We start from the raw sequence: 25,822 nt of genomic DNA, 5'->3' as shown, positions 1-25,822 counted from the left end.
TAAGGTAAGCACTGGGATCCCAATCCCATGTTTCTCTTGTAATTCTGAGTGTGTAAAACGTTTACAGAGAACTGAGAGTAAAACACTTACTGTAAACCTTTCCCTGCAGTGCTCTCCCTACGCAAGATGGGATCCAAAACTGAAAGCTAGTGGTTGCCAATTGATTGTCTTCGCAAGTGCTCCACTAAGGACAATCTTGGTCCCACTATTTCAGCAAGTGTGACACTGGAAACAGGCATTTGCTGAGATAAGATCAGGTTAGGACATTAAGGTTTATAAACTTTCTGCCCTCTTTACTTTCAGCTTTCTTGGACATATGAAACTAATTATAATTATCTTGAATTTCTGCTTGTCCCCCAAGAAAGAAGGGCATTTTTGCTGGCCAGGTTTAATTCATACCCATCAAACCTCCTTTGGGGTAGGTTCTTGGGAATGGTGGAAGGAGAAAGAATTTGCCCATGTGAAGACCACCTGCTGGAAACTGTTACTCATATGGTTCTTAAATGTAAACTATATGCTGATCTCTGTCAGCAGTTTCTAGATCAACTCTGCATCCCCAAATGGAAATCAGAGTTGGAGGTCATACATTTTCTCTTACTGGGGAATGATCAGCAGCTCACCAAGTTAGTGGCTAAATATCTTTATTTGGTTTTTTGTCGCAGAAACACATTGCAGACGTCTGATCTTCCTGGAGACCTAGAGATGTAACGTTAGACTTTTTTGCCTCTATGTGATGCCAATAAAAGGTTTGATGATGATGATAAACTTTCTGTAGTAAGAACAGCTCAACTACCCTTTCACTTTACAATAGAGCAAAATGTCATCATGGACCATAGTGTTGCCAAATGAATAATAAATACAGTCAAAATCCACATGATGGGATTGCTTTGCTGCAGTAGCTGTATATGACAGGTTGATCTCTAAGCCATGTATTCTTATGTTTAGAGAAGCAGCTTTGGTAGAATTCATTTGAGCACACATTTGTGAAATCTTGTTGTCAGCTATCTTTAAAGGTGATTAGTCGTATTGTTTACAGGCTGGCCCTTTAACAGAAGAAATCAAGTTCAGCCTTCATGGCATTTAATCATGGCTCAGCATCCTCTGAGGCTAAACTTTGGACCTTTTGGAAGCTTGAAGGTTCCCAGACCTTCTCTGAGTTACTAACAACAGGTGTATCTCCTATGACTGTTTTAGCAAACTCTTCAGCATACCTTTTGTGGCCCTTTCAGATCAGATCTGCGTACTATACACAAGTCTTCCATGCTAGGCTTCTCCTCTTTAGGAGAATGGTAGGCAAACCGCAGGCGGGTCGTCCTTTTATATACCTGCTGGGATTGACAAGGCATCTGACCCTCACCTGAATCTCATAGCTCTCCTGTAGCTGCCTGTGATTAATTATTATTAACTCTTGGAGGAAATAAGTAGCATCACATGTCATGTGCATGGAAGTTGCCAAACCAATTAACCAACTAGAAGGATTACTGTTAATAGCGCCAGTTTTCCTATAATTTGATATTGCTGGATAGTTTTGATGAACTGCAAAAGCATTTTTAGTTTGCTTTCTGTTGCCACCCTGGAACTTTTCTTTATTAGTGCCACTTTGTTTTATATGATTCCTTGCAAATGAAGGGAAACAACTTTTCTGCTTGTATATGTTGATAATATAATTTTGTTTACTGTGGACAAACAAGGTTGTATAAAAACAAGACTGGGTGCAGGCCTGGCCAGGACATAGGCATCCTGACTGTGACAAAGGTGACCTGTGTGCTTGCTTGCTTGTTTAACAGCTGTTGGGAACTTCAAGGTCCCTGCTCTTCCTTCTTATGGTCTTTGTACTGGACCTGGAGACTCCAATAGAGAGCATTCCATGTCAAGAAGGAGGGCAAGTGGGCACTCTATCAAATGACAAGGCAGGAGTTACACAGAGCAGGGCCTTTTCACTGGTGGTGCCCATTGTATGCCTCACTCTTCCCAGACCTCATCTCTTTTGGCCTGTATTTTGGAGATTTATAATTTAGGAAGACTTTAGATGAACTGGTTGACAAGTCTTATCAGTCGCTGATGTATGACCAGATTTTATTTGCTACTATTCTGTGCTTCTGGTGCACCAGGGTTTACACCAGCATAATAGAGTTGGCACCAGGATGCCAGAAGGGATACAATTTACGAGCTTTCTCCATTATCTGCACAGCAGGGGGTGTTCAGTCAACAGTGCAAAGGCTGAGCTGCAGCATTCCCTGCTGGTTACCTGCTTTCAACAATAGGGGTCGCTGTTTGGTAGTACCCAGTTGGTTAGCTGTCAGATTCTAGAACTCCCTATTGGTGGCTTTTAGGTAATTCACAAAATACAGAGTCCATTCATAAAACAGTGTTCATTCATAAAGCAGTAACATAAATCTCCATTGCTACATATTGGGTGTATAGTTCAGCGGTTGAACGTACAAGTTTATGGCCATGCTGTAGTGTAGTGCTTATGCGACTGTGAATAAAAGGTGGCTGGGCTCATTGTCTCAGGGTTTGGGGAGGGGGAAGAGTTGAGAAAACTAACTTTTCATTACAAATGGAAACAACACTACTACTCACCTTTAAAACTGCCACACATCACACCCATATTATGGAACTATTCCAGGGTGATTGGTCTACTCGAGAGACCTTGAACACAGAAATATTGTCAGGCTGGCGAGGGAGAAAGAGAAAGGCATTTGGCAGGTGTAAATAAGAACAGAGGAAACTGGTCACAGTTGTCAAGTCTTTACCTGATTACTAACATTTGCCAAACAAGTGCAATATTGTTGATATCGAGGAAGAATTTCTTTGTGCATTAAAATAAGGACAATTTTTGCTGATGAGGGAGCATAGGAAAAAAATTTGCAGCTTAAAAAAAAGGCAAAACCTTTGTATTAGACATACGAATGAAGATGTATGTAGAACATGGAACAGAATGTTTGTGTATGAAGCATAACCTACACAGACCTGCTGCACTACAAATTTCAGTCAATTTGGAAACAATGTGAGCATATATTTTGACTAGCATGTGAACCCCAAAGAAGCCTGGGAGTGGCACTTTTGAGGTCAATATCAATTCAAAGAGCTGCAAGTTTAAATAAACTGTGATAGCTGAGTCTGCAGTGCAGATGTGTAGCTTAATTTGCAACACAGATATGCCTGCAGAATTGGTAGCATGTCAAGCAATGGAGCAGTTGTTCTATTTATTACATAATATGGGACTATTCCTGGGTTCCAGTTTTCTCACTAGAGTCATAATGGCTTCTGTAGCTAGGAATGTTTATGCCCTGCTTAGACTGGTTTGGCAGCTACAGCTGTTCCTGGATCAAGACTGCTTGGCCTTAGCTGCCGATGTTCTCATGATCTCCCACTTGGACTACTGCAGTGCACTCTGTGTGGGACTCCCCTTGAAGTGGTCTGGAGTCTGCAGCTCGTGCAGAATGTGACTGCTAGGTTGGTAAGAGGGGAAGTCTGATAGGGCCATGTACCACGGACCATGAAAGCTGCCAATGAGTTACTGGGCCCAATACTAGCATAAAGGTAAAGGGTAAAGGGACCCCTGACCATTAGGTCCAGTTGTGGCCGACTCTGGGGTTGCGGTGCTCATCTCACTTTATTGGCCGAGGGAGCCGGCGTACAGCTTCTGGGTCATGTGGCCAGCATGACAAAGCTGCTTCTGGCGAACCAGAACAGCTCACGGAAACGCCATTTACCTTCCCACTGGAGCAGTACCTATTTATCTACTTGCACGTTGACGTGCTTTCGAACTGCTAGGTTGGCAGGAGCAGGGACCGAGCAATGGGAGCTCACCCCATGGCGGGGATTTGAACCTCCAGCCTTCTGATCGGCAAGTCCTAGGCTCTGTGGTTTAACCGACAGCACCACCTGCGTCCCATAATACTAGCATACAAAGCCCTAAAAGACTTGGGACCCAAGTACCTAAAAGATTGCCTTCCTCAGTATCACATATTGATATTTATTATCCTGGTACCCATATTCCTCTTTCCTCTATGGAGGAAGGGCAGTGTACAAACCGAATGAATGAAAGAAATAAAATAAATTATTCCAAGTTGTTGAACCAACTTGTTCAGTAGGTATAAGGCTCTGCAGCATGTCTAGGCCAATGGTTGGCTAGTGGAGTGTTGGCTTTCAGTGAAAGTTTAGTTGCCAAATAGACTTAAGAAGTGTCCTAGACTTTTAACAGAACTTGATTTGCAGGCATCATTTTTAATGGTGTGGAGATAAAATGATTCATCTTGCTTGCAACAAACCATGAGCTGTAGCTGCATTTTTCCAAATTCTAAGCTGTACTCATAAGAATAGCAAAAAGCAGCAAAATGTGTTTCTTTACTTTTTTGTATTCATTTCAAATATGTATATACTGCCTCTGATTCACATCATACTAAGGTAACATACAACAAAATAATTCAGGGCTAAACAACAATTATACAGTGGTACCTCAGCTTACATACACTTCAGGTTACAGACTCCGCTAACCCAGAAATAGTACCTCTGGTTAAGAACTTTGCTTCAGGATGAGAGCAGAAATCGTGCTTTGGCGGTGCGGCAGCAGCAGGAGGCCCCATTAGCTAAAGTGGTGCTTCAGGTTAAGAGCAGTTTCAGGTTAAGAACAGACCTCCGGAATGAATTAAGTACTTAACCCGAGGTACCACTGTAAGTGATTCAACACAGAATACAAACAATTCATGAAAAACAATGTATCACAATTCACAGTAACCAAGAATCGTTGAACTAGTGTCAGGTCACAAATTGTACCATACTGTAAATAAGTCACAATTAATAATCTTAGAAAGCTTTTTTTTAATAATAATAAAAAATCACACACTTCAAGCCTAGAGCTATGCAATTTACAAAATGAGGTAAGAGTGCTGGCAGCATGTGGGATTAGGAACCAAACACCACTTTCAATTTAAATCTTCTTGTAACATCATCCTACCAAATATTAGATTAGTAAAGGTTACCCTAATGTTCCAAATTACTTTTAGATATTATGCAGGTTCACTCTTTATGAGGACTTCCTCACTGTGGCCTCATCCCATCTATCTCTTTCCCTTATTTCAGTGATGAGGAAAAAGGTGTATAAAACTAAGGCTAAGTGCCGTGCTAATGTGTCAGCATTGCTTGACTTGCCAGTACAGTCATACCTCGGGTTACAGCCATTTCAGGTTGTGTTTTTTTGGGTTACACACCCGCCAAAATCCGGAAGTACCGAAACGGGTTATTGCCGGGTTTTGGCAGCCGCACATGCGCAGAAGCGCTAAATCACACTTTGCGCATGTGCACCGAATCGCAACCCATGCGTGCGCAGACGCGCCACTGCAGGTTGTGAACACTGCAGGTTGCAAACATGCATCCTGCACGGATCACGTGCGCGACGCGAGCGTCCACTGTATAGTAGAAGAAACCATGTCATGATGCACCACTGCGTAGGGCTGTGCAGCAAAACTCTGTTTCCTTTTCTGTCTCACTGGAAATGCATCTATCGGCTCAGGTCATCCGTATGTGATACTATAATAAAATTAAGGTGTGGAGACTATTCCCATAAGGGCATATAGTCATTGTTTAGAAGCAAGCAGATGATGCGCTACATTATCATTCAAAGGTCAAGTTTAATTTTAGAACAGAAGTGTAAATTCCATATTTAGGAGTTCTTCATTTATTTGCTGTTTAGTTGTGGCATGTTTTCAGTTGCACAGATAGCAAGTTAAACAGGAGCCAGTGCTTGTGACTCTTCATTGTTAATGGTAACTGGCAAATGAGTGGACAGTTCCCAAGTTGTCAAAACCTGAAGTTTCCATAATTGCTCAGTTGTGTAATATATGGGGTAGTGGTGAATGAGAAAAACCTAGGTTCCCCCCCCCTACCCAAGATGGGCATAAATCGGGCAGCTCATCTAAGTATCAGCGTGGTACTCTTGTGCACACTTAAAATGTGGAGTGAATACCATTTAACACAGTGTCTTACATCCAAGTAAACACGTATAGGGCCAGGTGGTAAAAATGCAGTTTTTATTCTTGTAAAGCCAACATGCTTTTAAAAACTGGCTTGTTTCCTCCTACATTCCCAGGCTAGAAAGACTTTTTGGGCGCAGGGTTACCATGTTGAAACAAAGTAATGTTCCTGTGTAACATTTAAGTCTAGACTTTGCAGCCATAGTCAATCAGTGCCCCCAGAGAAAAGAAAAGAAACAAGGTTGCAACCTATGATCCTCTTACTCTGCAGAATCTTATTCACGTTTGTGGTTGTCTGCAATCTAATCATCCAATTTTGTAGCCATTACGAACGTATAAGCCATACTACTGTTGTTGTTTTCTGTTGGGAGTTACTTTTAGAGGGAAGATACAAGTAGATTTTTAAGCTCCTACTCCCAAATTAAGATTCCAGAATATCTCTCATTTTCGTTGTTCATTCAACAAATCAAATCCACAGCGAAGCAACTTAAGGGGACATAAAAACCAGTGCGTCTACTTTACAGATATTCGTCGTTTTATTGGGCTGACTGTTGTTGGCCGCCTGACTGCTATTGGGCGGGCCGCTCCATATACGAAAATTAGGTCATTTTAAAAAGTTGATCTCGTAGTTAATAAGAACGCAGTTACTTGAAGAGCGGGGTTTGGCGCTTTAATAGCAGTTTCACAATCTCTGTACGCGCCTGTGTCGGGTATCATATTACTGGAGATCACAAGGCTTTGGCACAAGCTTTGGAGTCCTCTGTCAAGTTTTTACGCACGCACATTCTTTCCTCTGCCACTAGGGTAGCTTGCAGTCTCCCCGGGGACATTGGGGTAGGGAGGTGGGGTGGAGAGAGGCGCGTTTTAGTTTCGTCCCTTGATGTGGCACGAGTCGAAAAGTTCGTGCCAAACTCTGCAGTGAGCGGAGCGCGAATTAATTCTCTGGCTTCTGTGCCTGTTGGTAAAAGTAGCTTTCTCCCTGTGACCTAAAGTGTTTGGGAAGACGGGAAGCGTCCTGGCTGCGCCTTCGTGAAGGCTGGGCCCTTTCCAAGCCATCTGCAAGAAGCTGGAGTCGGCCACTGACAACTGGGCCTCTCCTTGAACACAGAAAGTAAAATGGTGCGCGGTTTTCCGCGCCCACTACGGGGCTCGTAGGCGAAAACGCAACGCGAAAGGCTTGGGAGGGCGCACTCCCTTGGCAGTTTCTCTCGTTTCCCTCTCCAAGAGACCCGCAGACATTTCGCGCTTTCCCCGTGAGATTTACGGCGGGGAAGAGCGCGAGTCCTTTGGCCAAATTTGGGTTTCTTTGTTCTCCAAGGTAGACGAAGGTGTCGCTGGGGGGCTCTCTGGGTTCCCCTTCCCACACACTCGCTCGATCCCTTCTCCCCCGCCCGCCACCGGAGAGCTCTTGGGCCGGCACGTAGAGAGCAGCGCTGCTGCCGCTGGTGCGCGCAAAGAGGCGAGGGGCGGCCGAGCGCGCCGACTGACTGGCTGCCCCGAGGAATGCGCGGTATGCAGGAGGCAGAACCAACCATTCGGCGGGACGGGCAGGGGGGAAGGGAGCGGCCGGCGCCTCCTGCCGGCGCAGAACCCCGCGCGCTCGGGGGAGCAGCCCGCCCCTCGGGGGACAAAGGCAAGCGGCGCCGAGTGCCCAAGACTTCACTGTCGCCGCTGCAGCTTGGAGGCGTGGAGGCGGCGCGGTGCCTGCACTGGGCTGTTCCTTCCCCCCCACCTCCTCCCTCCTCTTCGGTTGCGCGCTCTCAGCCTCTGTGTGTGTGCGTTTCTCTCTCCCTCTCTGGGCGGTGGTTGAGGCCGATAGTAGGTGCAGAAGTCGCCGCCGCGGATCGTAGTAGATCGATCAATGAAGTGACTTTTATGGCTGGCAGGCTGGGCTGATTGTCTGCGTTCAGCCTGGCTTTGCAGCCGCCAGGGATCCCGGGAGAGGGGAAGGAGGACGCGCAGCAGCAGCGGCGGCAGCAGCAGCAGCGTTGCATGAGAGACTCAGCCAAGGGAGAAGAAGAGGGTGGAGGCGGCGGCGGCGGCAGAGGCGTTGAGCCAGCCAGCGGCAGCAGAAGAGGAGCCCAGTCCCAGCAGCCGGCGAGGGAGAGGCACTTCCCCGCGGCCGCCTCCCTGAATCGCGCGCCGGCCAAGTTGCCTCCAAAGTTGCTTCCCGGGCGGAGGGGAGGCCCGCTGTTTGGCTGGGCAATGATTTTCCCCAACAGCAGCAGCAGCAGCAGCAGCTCTGCGGGCGGCGGCAGGACTCCTTATAGAAAGCAGGTAAACGGGGGTGGGGGGTGGGGAATCGCGTTATAATATTTGTGGGTGGGTATGGCAGGGGGAGAGGCGGGGGAGGTCTCGGGGAAGGGAAGAGGGGTGGGGACTTGGAGGCGTCGGGGCTTGCTCTCGAGCAGTCTGCGGAGGAAGCGTCTTCGGGCCACCCCACCCCCACCGCCCGGGGGGAGGGGGGGCTATAGACAAGAAGTCCGTGTCTCTTTTAAGTTTATGTCACGTGCGATCTTCCTTAACCTTCTCTCTCCTTCCCACCCCACCCCTGGAGAATTAAGAAAGGACATCTTTTGCCTCGTCGTAATTGGGTTGAGCAGGAGGTGCCAGATTGGGCAACTTTCCTAGGTGGTACAACCACTGCAGCCCAGGGGGAACTCCCTATCAGGCTCCGAGCAACAAGTTAGGGGTTTTTTTCCCCCTCTTTGGCTCCCCTCCCCCATTCTTTCTTTTTTTCCTTTTGGCTTTCTAGAGCCTGCGACAACATGATTTGGAAATCGGTACTTTGAGACCGACCGTTTCCGTTTTTATTGAAACAGCCAAGAAGGAGTGGGAACCCCTTAACGCGAAGCGACTCCACTTATATCCTTAAATTAAAATAAAAAGCCACCCCCCCCCCAATAGTGCGGTCGCGGGTCTTGATGGCCCGTACTTGTGGGAAATATCCCCCCAGGTAAAAAACAAAACAAAATACATTTGGGATAAGACACTCTTTTAGAATAATAATAATAATAATAATAATAATAATAATATGTAAGGTAAAAACATGTGTAATTACTCCCATAGCCATTCTTTAATCTTAAGGAATAATGTTTAAAACGTGTTAAGGGGTAACTAGATGCAAAATTCTTATGGATTTGTTTCCCGCCCACTTCCTTCTCCATCCTGTCTCAGACTGTAGGAAAATTGGATTCTAATAAATAGGATGAATCTGCCCCAGTCTGACATGCTGATTTAATTATGCCGAAAAAGGACATCGTAGTAGGCAGAGTTTGTACAATGGTTGTTGCACCAATAACCTGCTTTTAAAAATAAGATGGCAGTTGGAAATGCCTCCTTCAACAATCTTCTGAGCGCTACGTTGTTCATTATGAAGCAGTTGTGGTTCATTCATTTTTTATTTTGCTGCCTTCCACAAAGTTCTTTTGCTGTTGGGTGTTTCTTTGTTTGGTTATGTATGTATTGTGTGTGTGCGTGTTTGTGAATCCTCTTTTAGAGGTGATCAGGAAGAAATTGGGTTAGAAAATAAGAACTCATGGTTTTCTTGTGGTGGGGAGTTGGGCCTGTTCTCAGTAGCTTAAAGGAAGTGAATCAGTGTCTGTGATGACTTCAGTGAGATTACACCAATGTAAGTGGTTAAATAAGTTAATTATTGTAACTTTACAGGCATAGGGGGTATTGTTTTGCTGTTTCATTTTACTTATTTACAGGTTTTTGTCCTGTATTTTATTCTGCGAACCACCCTGAAATCTTACAATGAAGAGTGACCTATAAATTTAATGAATAAAATAAATAAATAAAATGTCTTTGACTTTATTGTAGGCAGAGAATAGTTACTGTACAATATATACTTCTGCCAAGGATTTCATGGAGTACTGATTTAATTTTTAAAGCCACCTCACCAATAGTTTTTGAGGATATTGTGAATTTCATAAAGTACTTTGAACGATGAAAACCCTATTTTTTTCATGTTTTGCCAAATTTTAAAGCCTTAATTTGTAAGTGTTGGTAAATTTCATTAGTTCTAATAGTTAGTGGATACTGTTGGTTAGCTGGTATCCTCTCACTTTTTAATAGAGAACTATTACCGTGTAGATGGTACAGTAAAGGATAGCATTATTTGGTCTGCAAATACTATGTAAACAAATACTTAGGGAGTGTTGGAGTCTGAAAAGCTAGTTAATTAAGCCAGGCACTTTTTGGAGTCTTGTGTGTTCATTGATTTGTCAGTGGCACCATGGGCTGTTGGTGATGAAAGGCGGAGTTGGGGGGGGAGTGCAGAGGGCAAGCCTTTCACTTGGAAGGGGTGTATGTTTTGCATGCGGATGTGAGTCGGCCTGCTGGTCTGGAACACACTGATAAGATGCTCTTCTTTTCACAGTGCACTCCTTGAATTCAAAGAGCTAAAAGGGCTGACTGAATCAGAAAAACAAACAGACTTCTTTTTCAATGGGGAGCGGAAAAAACGAATGTGTGGTCATTATGTGGTCCTAAGACCCTGGGTACCAAAGATTCCTTTTATTGGTGTCAAGCCATTCTTTGGTGAAACACTTCTCACACAGGGAAGGCTGAGTGTGCCTGCATTCTTGCCTGCCTAAGCTCCTATTGATTTTAATTGGGGACAACTGTGGCTCCTCGTCACTCAAAAGTGCTTTTCGTGATGTCATTTTTGCAGATGTCTTTATGAATCTAGGTGATTTTTAAAAAGTGGTTGTCTGGTTTTTAATGTGCAGATATTCTTATTTCACCCTAAAATTATCCTAATGTTTTAAAATAGAAAATTTAATGACCCATGTTAAGCTTTTCAGCACATGTTACACACAAACACACACACCCCGCTCCAGTATGTTTCCCAGTTTTTTCATTAAAGTTAGAAAAATCCAATAAAATTCAATACATTATTGTCACATTATATCCCTTTTTAAATAACTATAAGTCATAATAGAGCATAAATGTGCCTTTTCATGAAGCATATATCATAAAAACACATATGCTTTTGTTGTTGATCAGACAAAATAATAAGAGTTCAAACAAACAAACAAAAAACCCTATATGTTATTTTGATATCGTTCTACAAGATAATAAAGTCTGGGTTCCAAAATCTTTTGAACTATCATTGAGGCGCTCTTAGTATATGTCACAGGGTAGTCCCATACATGTCTACTCAACATGAAGTTCCTTTCAGCTCAGAGGGCTTACTCCCACTGAAGAGGTAGAGAAGGATGGGCTGTCACTAGGTCCTAGAGCCTGGACAACCTTGGGACAATGCATAAGGCAAAGGAAAGACACCTTCTTGACAACTTTTGTAGAAAGAAATTGTGCATTAATTTCAAAACGTTGAAAAAATGTTCATGTGTCTTCCATATGCACATGAGTGTATTGCTGCTTAAATAACCTGTTCACGTTACAGAAGAATATATAATTACAGTACTTTGAGTAAAGACCTGCTATACTGCTTTCTGCTTCTCGTCTACATTAGTCATAGGAGCCAGTCAGCTAGATCTCTCTTTTTTCAGGTCAGAAAGAGATAGGTGGTGCCTAATCTTTTCCTGTATTCTACTGTTATGGTGAACAGTGAACACTGAACTCTGAAGTCATCTGTTTAAACAGGATTTTCCTGCATCGTGGTCAGAATGGAGCATGCTGAAGTCCTCTTTTGCTCAGGTCAGAATTACGTTGGAAACTGTGGCTAGGTAATACAGAATAATGGAACACAGTTGAAATGCGAATCATAATCTTCCAAGCAAGAGCAGTGATGTCTTTAAAAGTTATTGATGCTTTACTTTAGACAATATCTAAAATTGAAAGGGCATTTTACCAACAAAGAGGCTACCTTGGAGCACTATCAAATTTTAACTCTTTTACCAAATACGTTTTTTGTCTTAACCGTTTCAGAAACCTGTTTATGCAATCTGCTTTTTCCTTCTTGCTTTGTATAAATCAGAGACATTTCTTTGAGACTCCTGGGTATTGCTATATGAATAGAGAATTGGGGTGTTTTCACAGGTGATGCAAATTTAGCCTGGAATTTTGTTTCTTGTGAATCTTAGTGTGAGACAAGAGAGCGGCTTCTCAAATGCATTTGAATTGCAGATGTGAAAGCAAAAACTGATCTAAGCTTTCCTTAGGAAAGCATGGTTTGCTGTCGATTCTGTATGCAATTTGTGCCTCTGCAGAGCTGGTGGAGAAACTTGACTAGGGGAGGAAGTTGGGGTGTGTGTGTGTGTGTGTGTGTGTGTGGCCAGTCAGTACTGCTTGAAAATGAGTTGGTTGTAAGACAACCTGTTTTGTGAGGTGTTTAGCTCCCCTCCCCAACATCCACTTTTGCCAAGTAACAGTCATTCTTGTTGCATGTTGTTACATTTTTGATGACTGTAATGTTTATCTCACTAGCATAAGTAGATTTACATAGTTTGCTGCTTTCAAGCAGATTAACTGGGCGTAGCTGCATGTGAGGAATTTAACACTGATGCAGTGCTTGGCCTTGTTTAGTGGCTGACACACAAAACTCTTGATCCCAGGTCTGTTCACAATAGGATTTGTATTATAAATTTTAAATTTGGCTAAAACTGGCTTTTTTTTTTTTTTTTTTTTTTGCTTAGAAGTGGTAAAAAGAAAAAAGCTACATGGTGACCCAAGTTTAAAATGCACGGTGTCTGATTCTCAACATGTTGATTTTAAAGTATAGCATCAATTATCATATCTGTTTGCCGTTGTAAAATTCCTTCTTCAATTTTTATATTTTTTTCTAATGTGGGTAGATAGTGACGGTATAGAGATATGAAAGGCGAAGTCTTATACAAGGGAGAGGGAAAAGCTTGGTGATGCATTTTAGCTCAGTAATTTGCAGGAAACTAAAAAGCACCCCCACCAGCACACTTTGATCCTAAAAAAATTTTTATAGTTGCATTTGAACTTGGAAAAGCATGTGTATACAAATGCCTTCTGGATTAACATTTAGGCATCAGTCCACAATTAATTTACTCAGGAATAATCCTATTAAAAATGGGATTTGTGGAGTAAAAGATACTTCAGATATCAATTTTCTGCACACAGAGTAGTTCTAGGTACAGAATAATGTTTCTTATGGCTTGCAATAATTGCATACGCATGTGTTTCTGCATATGTACATGAAGTGCTTTGCACTTGAAGCTATGGCCTGTTGTAGTTTCCAATGTGGGCATGAAGTGGAATTATTTATGTTTCATCATCTGCTTGCAATTCTTTCTTTTCTTTTCTTTTTAAACATAAAGTGTAACCTTCGGGATAGTTCTCCTAAAGCCCAGACTGGAGAAATAGATAGAAAAAATATATCTAAACATGAATCCTTTATAACTCACAGATATTGTACTTCTTGCAGCTCTAATGCTCTATCCTGAATTCCGATGTAGGTAATTTAGAATGTGGCATTCCTCTCCATTCTAAAGAACAGATCTAAACATATTATTGTTCCAAATCTTAACTGAATGAAGTTGCTTTAAATCAAGTCAGGCTGTTTTGTCCATCTATCCCATTATTGTCTAGTCTTACTGGCAGTGGGTTACTGGCAAAAGACTTCAGTCAAAAGTCAGAAACAGAACGGTGCCAAAGGAAAATGTCAAGATGGACTATTGACTATTGTTTTGAAATGTATCTGATATATCAGACATTTCTTTTTTATGTGGTAGAAGGTTCTATACCCTACTTTCTTTTCCCTTTTATGTTCAGTGACGTATTAGGCAGAAGTACAAAATCATGATGTGGGGGAAAGTGGATAGAGAGAAGTGTTTCTCCTCCTCTCATTTCACTAGAATTTAGGGATCAGTCATTGAATTCCAGAGAAACAAAAGGAAAATATTTTCTCACACAGTGCAAAGTTTATAGCTATGGAATGCACTTCCATGAGTTGGGGGGATGACCGCTTTCTGAGATGGTTTTAAAAGGAAATTAAACAAATTAACGGAGGACAAGGCTTTCAATGGCCCTACTCAGGATGGCTAAATTATCTCCAGTTTTGGGGGTAGTATGCATCTGAATATCAGTTGCTAGCCACAGTGGGTAGGGGAATATTGCTGCACTCTGCTACTAAGCTGTAGACATATTTGAATTGCTTTATTTTCTGCCATGTACTGGTATGTCCTATGGCTGATAATATAATTTTGCCAGCCTCTCATATCATATCTTTAGTATAATTGCAGCAAAACATTACATTTTGAAAATACTTTTATCTGGGTGTACTGATTTCACTCTACTTATTCTCCACTTATTTTTGATTAGTGGAAAAATCTGTTGCACATTTTTAGTATACTGATATATTGATGAAGCATAACAAGGAGTCCTGACCAATTAGTCACACACGTTGTCATGGTTGATGAACATATTAAACTTGGTACTGAAATCCCACCAAACACACACAACAAATGATCCCTATCCCACCTGTAACATTTAAGCATGATGCATGTGGATCACAGTTGGTCTTCATGCCCATGACATACATTTCTGGCAACAGCATAAAATACATTGAAAGATTCAATAAATTCCTCTTTCTTTTGAACAGCTGGATGTGACAAAAGCACTCTCTGTCCTTGACAGGACAACTACCATTGGTCTAAAGTGTGCACATTTGCAGTAGGTTATAGTGGTGGTCCTGTCTTGGTCCTTTTTTCAGTCACTGCTTGCTTTTCTACCCGTTTTTAATACATTGAGTTAGTAGCTCCCTTTCTTGAAATTCTTCCAATTCTTCAGGTAGATTGTAAATTGTCATTCTGTTCAGGAGATGCTCACATTTGTTTTCCTCTATGAGCATCTGTCAAAACATCTTTACTGTAGACTATTTCTGACACTACTTTATTCACACTTTATAAGGCATGAATCTTAACATGTGTGCAAATGTACTTAGAAAGATTGTTTTACTAGCAAACCATAAATTTGGCTGACCAGCTTCCATAGGCTTGCCAAACACAGCAGTGAAATACATATATCATGAAGTGCCCTCTCCTTGCATTTTTTAGGACAGGCGTTTGAAAGTGCATTGGGAGGAGAAAACGGAATAATGTTGGCTTTCATTTTTAGTGGTTTGAAATCGATATCTTAAAACCAAGCAAGGTGACCTAATGTACATTGCAACACTGTGGCTACTAATGGATGGAACTGAATCCTGCTGAGTTCTGTAGCACTTACTTCTAGACAAGCAAGTTTAGGATTGTAGCCTAAATCACCCTTGTACCTGCCTTAGAAGCATGTTAGCAAAACCTGCTGCTTAGTATTATTGTTATAGCTGGAATTGGATGACAAAAGCTGGTCATTTTTCTGTTTGTTTGGCATGCCATTATTTGAAACTCCCAAGATTTTAAAAACATGGAGATTAAGAGCTATATAGTTCTTAGAAAATACAGCATGCCTTCTTGTTCTTCCCTCCCCTCCCCTTTCCCCAGTTACCAAGGGATCCTACAACTGTGCTGGTGGTATATCTTTATGGATGGTATATGCAGTTCCATGGCACAGAAGATTGTAACTGGTGACAAAAGAGCAGTAACTGAGGCTGCTAGAAATGTGTAGAACTTCATACAAGTCAACTTGCCATGGCTCCCCGTCCGTGCCTCCTCCACGCCATTCACTTCATAAGATGCACAGACATTTCCCCTTACTTTTTAGGAGGAAAAAAGTTTGTCTTATGGAGTGACAAATACGGTAATTAGTTGTGCATGGTCCTAGCTTGGTAGGAGATCTCATGCATTGCATGTGGAAAGTCCCAGGTTCAGTACCTGGTATTTCTAGGTAGCAGTTGATGGGCAAAATCCCTGCCTGAGACCTTGGCAAACTATTTTCAATCACAATAATACCGAGCTAGGTGGATAAATAGACTTCTCTTGTATGAAGCAAATCCCAATATATCTAAGAAGCAAGGATGTGTACCACAGTGTGAAATACAGCCATAGCTAACAACAGTCAATAAAGTTTTCATGTATAGGAGGCCTCTGTCTTGCTCTCTCAAGCAGCTGTTTTCACTTTATGGAGGGAGAGTCTCCAGAGAAAAAAAATCTCAAAACAAAAGAATGTATTTCCATATGAATTTCTCTCTCTCCAAAATAACGAATGTTTTCTCCTTAAGGAAATTTGCCTGGGGTTTTGCACTTGACTAAATTCAAACAAGAGGTTGGAGCCATTGCCATAGGGGAAGGATAAGTTAGATGCTTGCATTGCAGTGTGGTAAATTTAGCTGCACCGTGCAGAACCGTCTCAATTTGCAGTTTCCTGATGCAACAGGAAAGGGAAGGGATGTGCTGCACACAGATGAGAGAAGTGGGTGGAGAACCATTTGTTAATTCAGCAGGGAGTGTAAGACCGGCACTGTCTATTAACTAGAATGCTGCAAGCCTAGTACAGGTTTAATTAGTGTTGTTCTACAGCTGCATTTATGCTTACGCTATCCTCTCCTCCTAAAATACCTACTCAGTCTTGTTCTGGTGAGATGTAAGAAAAGATAGCAAGGAGCCAGATTAAAATATATGTTTAAATTGCTTTAAGAGCATCTGAACAATTTGGCAATTTTAGACAGTGCAGACTGTTCGTTGAGTCTGAGCTAGGTGTTAGCCAATTTTGACTTTATTCTGCTTCACACAAAAACTGTAACTTTAAAAAACCAGTTTAACATGGAACGTCAATATCCTAACAAGACGAAGACTCAGCTAAAATACATAATGCCCTTAACATTTGCGGTATTTGGAAAGCCAGAAGGAGATAGTGTTCACATGTGCAGAGCAGTCATTGGTACACTCGTTCATTATGACTTAATTGAATCATTGCCAATATGCCAACAAAAGTTGCCATGTCATAAATAATAATTACTAACCTGTCTGCAAAGACATAATTCTGTTAGCAATTTTGTGGTGGATTTGAAGGCCTGTTTTGTTTGGGCAGGGTGGCAGGGAACTGTGTCTCCGTCCAGATTACAAAAGCTCCTTCAGTGCTACCTGATGGAAATCCTTTCTTGGTACTAGTTGCCAGGCTAGTCTACTTGGTAACATAGAAGCTTCTCTTGTATAGTTACAATTTCACTCACAATGTATTATGCCTGACAATTGACGTCCTTCCTTCTCCCCCTTTACAACACTGTCACTGTCCTTTAATAGTATGTTAAGAGCTCTGTTGGGTTGCAAAACAGAAGACAGGACAGTCCTGGACTATGATGTATTCACTACACATGTGAGGAAACCTTCAGCCTCCTGCCAGCGAAAACTTCTCTTCAGACTGAGGTCTGAAAGTGGCGTGTTTTTGTTCAGGAAATTTGCAGCATGAAGTATGTGTTTTCCAAGACAAGTTAAACTCTCCCCAATGCACATCCTTTATGCTTAGCAGGTGATAACATGGCATATATAACTGATTTCCATGGCCCCTGACTCTTGCAATGACCTGTTATTGCTTATATTACTATATTTTAGCCTGTCAAAAAAGACCTGTAGCAGGGATGGTGAACCTTTGCCTTCTAGACGTTGGTGGGCAACAACTCCCATTATCCCTCACCATTGACCATGCTGAGTGGTGCTGATTAGAGTTGGAGTCTGACAACTTCTGGGAGTCCACATATAGTTGTTGAGGTGCTTTAATGGAAAACATGGTGCAATTACATAATTAGATTTGCAATTCTTGATGGACGTACGTAGTTGTGTTGTTACTGGAAGATGGGTAGGAGCAGCAGGTATGGTAACTTATGCAATGGTGATAGGGCACTAATTCATTCTTTGGAAGACTATAAGTATACCCTTTGATTAGGTGACAAAGCTGTCCTTGTACATTTATAATACGTTGGCTAATCAATGTTGGAGTAGCTAAATATTCTAATGAAGGTTGAGGTAGCCTAGAAACTGCACTTATTGAAAGGATTTATGAGGCTGACTTGGTTTCAATATGGTATTCTAGAATTTCTGGTTTTCTTTATTTGCATCAGATGATGTAAAGCTTCAAACCACAACTGACCACAGTTTTGAGGCAAGTGTTGGGATCATGTGGATTGTCTGACACACCGGCTTCTTGCTGAATATTTGTATCTAGAGCTTGTTTTGTGCTTCTGGCTGCTTATCCCTGAGCAACTAGGTCCCCTGTGTGGCTTGGCCAAAGTATGAACCCAGCCACTTCAGAGTAATTGCTTCCTTGTACCTAGTTAATTGAGGGACAAGTTGATCTCACTGAGATTTGCTTCTGGTCTGTTTGTATTACATATATATTATATTAGAATTTCTTGTTCATTGTAGCAAGTGCTTCTGTTTGTTTGTTTGATTAATCAAAATCTTTTAAATTTTGTTTTTAGTCTGCCTTGCTAAAGAGCAGTGTGAAATAAGAATGATAAACTGCCAGTGTAAAAGAACCAAAGGTACACCACCCATCTTCATCAGTAATCATTATCCTCTAATCCTTTTCACGGGTATTCTGAAACTTTTTGGTAGAGAAGTTCCAAGTTAATTAACACTGAATAAGTTTTTGCTGAAACTGCCTCCTTTTACTAAATATTGATTGAAAAATCTGTTGGTCATTAATGAAGGTCATATTGCCTAAGAGTTTTGGCACATGTATTTTTAACTGGATGTGTATATTGGATCGAATCCACAGGTTCTGGTCCTCCACTGGGAAATAATCTATTCCAAAGCCTCTGGAGGTAACCTGCTGAGGGGCCAGAGGACAAATAAACCACTACCCATTTCTTGAAGCTTATTTCTAATGTTTCATGATAAGGAGATGCTTACTTCTGAACAAGTCGCAATATCTAAATAAGTTACTTTCCCTCCTACCCATTGTTTCTTTCATAAATTCCTTAACATATATTGGTGAAGCTGTAGATGGTGCCAAAGCCTGTAGATGGTGCCTACAGTTTAATGATATTTGGCTTTATCCCAATGTTCTCTCAGGTAGTACTGCACTGTCGAGAGAGAGACAGGGAAAATGTGCCCTTGTTAATTCTCCTCAACCTCTCACTGGCTTTTGATGCCATCATCAATGGTTTCCTTCTGGAGCGGTTGTTGATGAGTTAGGGGTGGGTGGCACCAAATTGCAGTGGTTCTGGCCTTACTTGGATGGGTGTTTCCAGAGGGTGATGCTTGGGTGGTGCTTTTCAGTTTCGTGGGGCCTTCAGTGTGGGGTTCCTCAGGGATTGATTTTATCCCCTATACTGTTTAACATCTACATGAAACCACTGAGTGGGGTTGTCTTGCTTCAGTAATGGACTAGATGAGAGCTGGTGAACTGAAGATAAATCCTGATAAGACTGAGTCAGTCAGTTAGTCAGTAGTTCCCTAGACTGCATGGATGGGAGGATGCCTGTTATTGATGGGGTTGCAGTCCCTCTGAAGGACCAGGTACACAGCTGTACCTGGCTGATGGCCCAGCTGGTCGCCCAGCTGTGCCGATATCTAGAGAGGGAGAGCCTACCCTATGTTGTCTATGCTTTAGTAACCACTAGGTTAGATTACTGCAATGTGTTATACATGGGGCTGCCTCTGGAGATGGTTCAGAAACTTTATCTGGTGCAGAATTCACCAGCCAGGTTGCTCACTGGGGCAAGATGGTTTAAGCATAGAATGCCAACTATGGGCTGACTGCACTGGCTGCCAATTATTTTTCAGGCCCAATTCAAAGTGCTGATTTTGACCTACAAAGCCATGAACAACTCAGGACCACAATACTTCAAGGACCACCTCTTCTCATATGCACCTTTCCAGTCCCTGTGATCATCATCTGAGACCCTTCCTTGTGTACCTCCTCCACAAGAGGTCCAGAAAGCACCACCGACATGAGAGTGGGCCTTTCTTGCAGTGGATTCCCATTTGTGGAATGCTCTCCCCAGGGATGCTCGCTGCTGCTTTCATTACATATCTTTGGGTGGCAGGCTAAAACATTCCTCTTCTCCCAGGCTTTAGGCTAATTTATCAATCTATGGCCTTTAAAACTATGTGGTGGGGGGTATTGTTTTTGTTTGTTATTATGCTATATATTTTTTGTGCTTCTATATTGTAAACCAGGGATGCGGGTGGTGCTGTGGGTAAAACCTCAGCGCCTAGGACTTGCCGATCGCATGGTTGGCGGTTCGAATCCCCGCGGCGGGGTGCACTCCCGTCATTTGGTCTCAGCGCCTGCCAACCTAGCAGTTGGAAAGCACCCCGGGTGCAAGTAGATAAATAGGGACAGCTTACCAGCGGGAAGGTAAACGGCGTTCCGTGTGCTGCGCTGGCTCACCAGATGCAGCTTGTCACGCTGGCCACGTGACCCGGAAGTGTCTGTGGACAGCGCTGGCTCCCGGCCTATAGAGTGAGATGAGCGCACAACCCTAGAGTCTGGCAAGACTGGCCCGTACGGGCAGGGGTACCTTTACCTTTATATTGTAAACCGCTCTGTGATCTTTGTGTGATGGGCAGTATAGAAATTTAATAAAAAGTAAAATAAAGTAAAGTTTTATTAATTTGTGATAAATACCTACTACAAAAAAGGATAAGTATATGCACAGTGATACAGCAAGCTGAAGCAGTATGCCGTGCTTTGGAGATGGCAGATGCAAAGACTTCTGTGATTACAGGGACACTCTGGTTGCTACATCATTTCCCCCCCTAATACATCTGGGAATCACATTTGCATCCGTGTGCAGTTCACAGATGTATACAAGACTTGTTTGGTGCTAATAAGATCACAACATCCCCATCTGCTTCTACTCAGCTGATTGCTTAGTGTGTTTTTGCTTCAGGTAGTGCATTTTCAAATCACATGCACAAGGTCTCTGAACCAAAGTAACTATTCTGTAACTTCCCAAGTGTGTTTCTTGAAATTTGAATACTAAATAATTTATTCAAGTGAATGATAAATTTCAAGCAATCTGTGCTCGTATGCAGAACATGTTGAGGTATAGTCACCTAAACAATGTCTTCAGAACAGTTAAGAAGCATTTCTGAAAACTGGATAATAACTGGAACAATTACCAAATAGTGGCTGACATAACAAAATTTGGGGTAAATTTTCAACTAACGTGGCTCAGGTTGTCACTAATATTTGGCAAGGTTCTTCTAATTTTATGGTGCATTCCATCAATGACTTATTCTCTCACAAAACCCATTCATTAAAAAAGGAGCTGGTGCATGGTGCTGTTTGGAATGGTATCTTTGTGCAGAATTTGAAGCTTTGCAGAGAGCCAGTGTGGTGTAGTGGTTAGTCTCGTAATCTGGGGAACCGGGTTCGCGTCTCCGCTCCTCCACATGCAGCTGCTGGGTGACCTTGGGCCAGTCACACTTCTTTGAAGTCTCTCAGCCCCACTCACCTCACAGAGTGTTTGCTGTGGGGGAGGAAGGGAAAGGAGAATGTTAGCCGCTTTGAGACTCCTTAAAGGGAGTGAAAGGCGGGATATCAAATCCAAACTCCTCCTCCTCCTCCTCCTCCTCCTCCTCCTCTTCTTCTTCTTCTTCTTTGTGGTTCATAATTTCAGAGGCAAGAGGAATTGTTGCAATGCCTTTTTGGAAAAAAAAAAGACATCACCAAGGGAGGAGAGTTTTAAAAATTTGGAATTTTTAGTTAGCACCAAAAAACAAAATAAAAGTCAGACCTAAAAATAATAGTACCACATCCAGTCATATCACATTTTAGAAGCTACACGATTTCATTTAAGAAATTTATAGTACAGTATTTGTAAGGAGAGCAAAAATTCCAAGCTATGCAAACTCTTTTGAGCAACCAGCTTTCCCATAAAAACAGTACACTGCCAGTGAAATGATGGATAATTTTTTGTAATACATGACTAACATAACTATTAAAGCCTTTATTTAAGATACATCTGCCAGAAAGTGTTGGAGACATCTCTATGACATGTTGTCTACAATATTTCATGTTCTTTGCGTTTGACTCTGGATCCAAGATTTAAATGTAAATGGAACAAAATATAATGCTCCACCATCTCTTAAGAGAATGGAAGTTGGAAAAAAGTATTTTAGCATTTAGTGTGCATCAGGAAGACATGTTGAAATTGACAAAAATTTGGTTCAGGCACTCTGCTGTAGAACCGATGACAGTTTTGCTAAAGTTAAAATCTTGTTACAGCTGCCTAATGTGAAATTCAGCACAAATATTTACCATTCCCTGATAGTTCTGAGTAACTGGAACAGATTTTCTTTCAGAAAAATGGCAAAAGCATAATAGCCTTTTCTGTGCCCATCAGGAAGAGGCAAAGGTTCCATGTTCAGTACAAACAAACATGATTGATTCAGAGTATCTTATCTGTGAAGTTTGTGTTGGAATTGTCTCTGAAAGAATTCACATAGCATGAGCCACACTGTACAAGTCATTAGTGGGAAAGCTGTATGACAACTACAAATAGTCCTGCATTAGTGTACTTTTTTTTTTAGTACATTTTCTATGAATGACTGGCCTCCTCAAACTACATGTACATCCTGTTATTCTTCTCTTTCCTCTTAAAACGGCCATTATGAAGCAAAAATTGTGTGCCAAGGATATCTATTATAAGATGCATCTGCTTCTTTGGCAAACCCAGCCTATAGTATTGGTGGTGCTGGGATTGTTGCTAGGTTGTTTTGTCACAGGATTAGACCACAAATGGATTTTCTGGCTAACACAGGATCTGGCTTGTTTCTGTTTTGTTCGTGCTTGGAGGTGGGAAAATAATTTTGTGAATATACAGATATGAAATTGCACCTATGCACAAAACCTTTGCCAGCCTATTTGTTCCTATAACTTCCTCAGTGACGCATTACTATAACTTTGTTAAATTGTATTAATTGTTTTGATGAATTTGTTGTTGTTTGCTTTATGCTGTTTTTGATATTACAGTGGTTGCAATGTTTGTTTTTTAATGCTATTGTGAGCCGCTTTGAGCTCAACGTAGCTCAGTTGGCAGAGCATGCAATATTCAAATCCAGAGTCATGGGTTCAAGCTTTCTGTTCATGTTGGACAGAAAGGTTCCTGCATTGCAGGGGATTGGACAAGATGACTCTTGTGGTCCCTTCCAACTCTACAATACTGTTGTTAATATGCAGTATCTGAAGGACCACCTAGCTCTATAGAGCTTGCTTGATTATTAAGATCTGAATCCAAGGCCCCCCTGGCAGTGGCGTAGCGTGGGTTGTCAGCACCCGGGGCAAGGCAAGGAATTTGCGCCCCCTAACCTGTGGATTTGCGCCCCCTAACCCGTGGATTTTAGTAGGGACAGAGAGCTGCGAGTGCGAGCGCGCCCCCCAGATGTTGCGCCCGGTGCGGCCGGCCCCCCTGCACCCCCCACGCTACGCCACTGCCCCCTGGAAGTGTTGCCACCTGCAAAAATGGCAACCACCCTGGTTGTGCCATCCCCAGGGACCCTCAGGTGGCACCATATTTGGTGGTGCAGTAAGCACTATTTAAGGCATATGTATTTTCTCCTTTAATGAATACTTTTATTTCTGCTGTTTGTCTTGTGTTGTGGCTGCTTTCCTTCTGGTTTTTAATCTGCTGTTTTTATTGTTGGCGTTAGTTTTTAAATAGTATTTGATGTTAGCATTTTAAGAGTGTTTTTATTTGTGTTTTGATAGCCATCTTACAGGGAAATCCTAACCATATCTTTTCAGAAACGTATCTACTTAATTCAGTGGGACATACTCCCAGGTAATTGGAGATAGAATTGCATCCTTAGACTCAATCTCTTTAAATAAACCCTCAAGGCTGGCAAATGTCCCTTCTATGAACAGAAGAGGTTGAGATCCAGCAGCAATTCCCAGGGGAAGAAGACAAGAGAGGCCATTCACCCCCCCGACACACACACACACACCATACCCCCCCCCTGCAGTCCTGTACACCATCTCTCACTCTGTTCCTAAGAGTTGCTCAACCCTCTGGATAATAAGGTTTTACAGGGCACTGCAAGAGGACTCACTGAAAATCTTCTGTCCCATCCTCCTCCAGCAGCATTCCACAAGCAAAGTTCTACTCATCAGGAACTCTGTATCCATGCCATACAATTCCTTTGAAATTTTGAAAATTTGCATGGCACGCAAACCTCCCCTTTCTTGGTGACCATTGAATTTGCAACACCTGCCAAGTGGAGAGTGCTTCAAATTGCTCCCAGTAGCAGTGGGAATTCTACAAGTAGACTGTAGTCCACAAAAGCTTCTGCCATAATAAATCCATTAGTCTTTAAGATATAACAAGGCTGAAGCAGACAAATGTGACTACTATGCTCTCTAGAAGCTGGTCAATTAGAATATTTGGTGATGTATACCTGTTTTGTTTTGTTTTAAAAAAAACTTTGCTAATTTTATATTATTTTTATATTATTTTTATTTTATATTATTTTTTATATTATTTTATATTATTTTATGTTTTATATTATTTTATGTACACAGCTTAGTTTTTTTTAATTAAATGGTTTACACCTTTTTTTTCTAAATGAGCCAAATACAAATAAAATAAATTCTAATAATTTGAAGCTGTGCTAGGTGACAGCTTAATAAAGCATGGACTGTGAGGTACAGGGGGCAACTGAATTGGAATCCTATAAATCACGAGTGGCTTTCAACTCACAACACAGGGATTTTCTCCACTCTGCACTCACATATGAGGCTGCTGCTGCAGGGAGAGGAGACATGAGCCTATGGAAATCAGGAAAAGAACATGAAAAAACTTGGACAAATAAATAAAACACAGGAGTGCTTTCTGCTCACACAGGTTCCTCTTAGTTCCATACTAGTGAGTATCCAATGTGGTAGTCTGTCCTTGGACAACGAGGGTGCTTGGCATATCTGTGGTTAAGGATTTAGTTGGTTTATCTTTAAACGTGTTAAACCTTTCAGCCCTAATGTAAACACTGCTTCATAAGTAGACCCTAAAGGGGGGTGCTCCTCCTCCTCCTCCTCTATTTTTAAAACAAACCAACAATCCCAAAACATTTTTTAAACAAAAACAACACTTGAAATCTGCATCAGAACAATTGGATAAAAAGTTACTAGAGTAAAGTTGTTACTACTTCTTTCAGTTCTTAAAAATGCTTTCTAGCAGGAAGTAGTTACTGTGAATTGTAGTGGTTAGAGCGCAGGATGAAGTGTTGGGCAACCCAAGCTTAAGGTCTCACTTTGCCATGAAGCTTTTGAAAAACCACACCTCTGCTGCCCACGTGTTAAGTCAAGCTATATTTGAAAACCCTTAGTTTCATACCAAACAGCGTAAACTGATGAAGTGATCTGGCAGCATTTAAGTGAAGGGCAATTACTACTTTACTTCAGACCTTTGTTCTCAAATTCAGAGGCATTTTGGACATGCAGACACTCACACTAATTTAGGTATCTTGGGCAAAACGCTTCATCTCATCTTATATTTTAAAACTATACCTGCTGGTCTTTGTACGTCAAGACACTGGCTTAATGAAAGGCACGGCAGTTAAGTGGATTAAAGCTGATACTTCACATTTAATTCCTTGTCGCAAGCTGAATGCCAATGGCAAGATTGTTCAGATCATCCAAATATTCAGCTAGTACTTCCTTCTGAGATGATTTCCTCATAGTGCAGACTCTCCTTCAACCAAATCATACATTAGATTACTTGGGTACTGAAAACAATCTCCTTACCAAAGTTAAGAAAATACAATTAGCCTTTATATTCAGCTTATTAAATGTAATAAACTAGCATTTGCTTTGGAGAATGGTAGATTACTATCTGTCCATGCTAGTATGCTACATTTCAGATTTAATTCCCTAGTAAGGGGCAGGAGCCATAAATCATTGGCTAATTAACTCAGCTAACTTAGTGAATCTATTACATCTGGACATCTAACATTGCCTTCTTTCTTTTTGGAAGAAGGTGGCCTCACTCTAGTGACAAGTTAAGTCTGGCGCATCCTCCTAACATCTAT

At 41.9% G+C, this 25,822-nt stretch overlaps 1 protein-coding gene across 4 annotated transcripts in view; it reads left to right on the top strand.

Moving 5' to 3' along the window:
- Positions 1–25,822, top strand: part of RBMS1 (RNA binding motif single stranded interacting protein 1) — a 118,334-nt gene that overhangs the window by 37,161 nt on the left and 55,351 nt on the right. For 2 of the 4 annotated variants that reach the window (XM_083711125.1, XM_083711124.1), the window contains exon 1: positions 6,904–8,255. The exons of the other annotated variants lie outside the window; for them this stretch is intronic. In XM_083711125.1, coding sequence (XP_083567251.1) covers positions 7,971–8,255 — 285 coding nt within the window. In that variant the 5' untranslated portion in view covers positions 6,904–7,970. Of the gene's footprint in view, positions 1–6,903; positions 8,256–25,822 lie in introns of those variants that run through there. 4 annotated transcript variants of the gene reach the window in all.

The sequence above is a fragment of the Podarcis gaigeae genome (genome assembly GCF_964106915.1).
Source record: "Podarcis gaigeae genome assembly, chromosome: 1".
NCBI classification, from domain to species: domain Eukaryota; kingdom Metazoa; phylum Chordata; class Lepidosauria; order Squamata; family Lacertidae; genus Podarcis; species Podarcis gaigeae.
The sequence above is the reverse complement of the archived record's forward strand: the minus strand, read 5'-3'. Positions and strand labels throughout refer to the sequence as shown.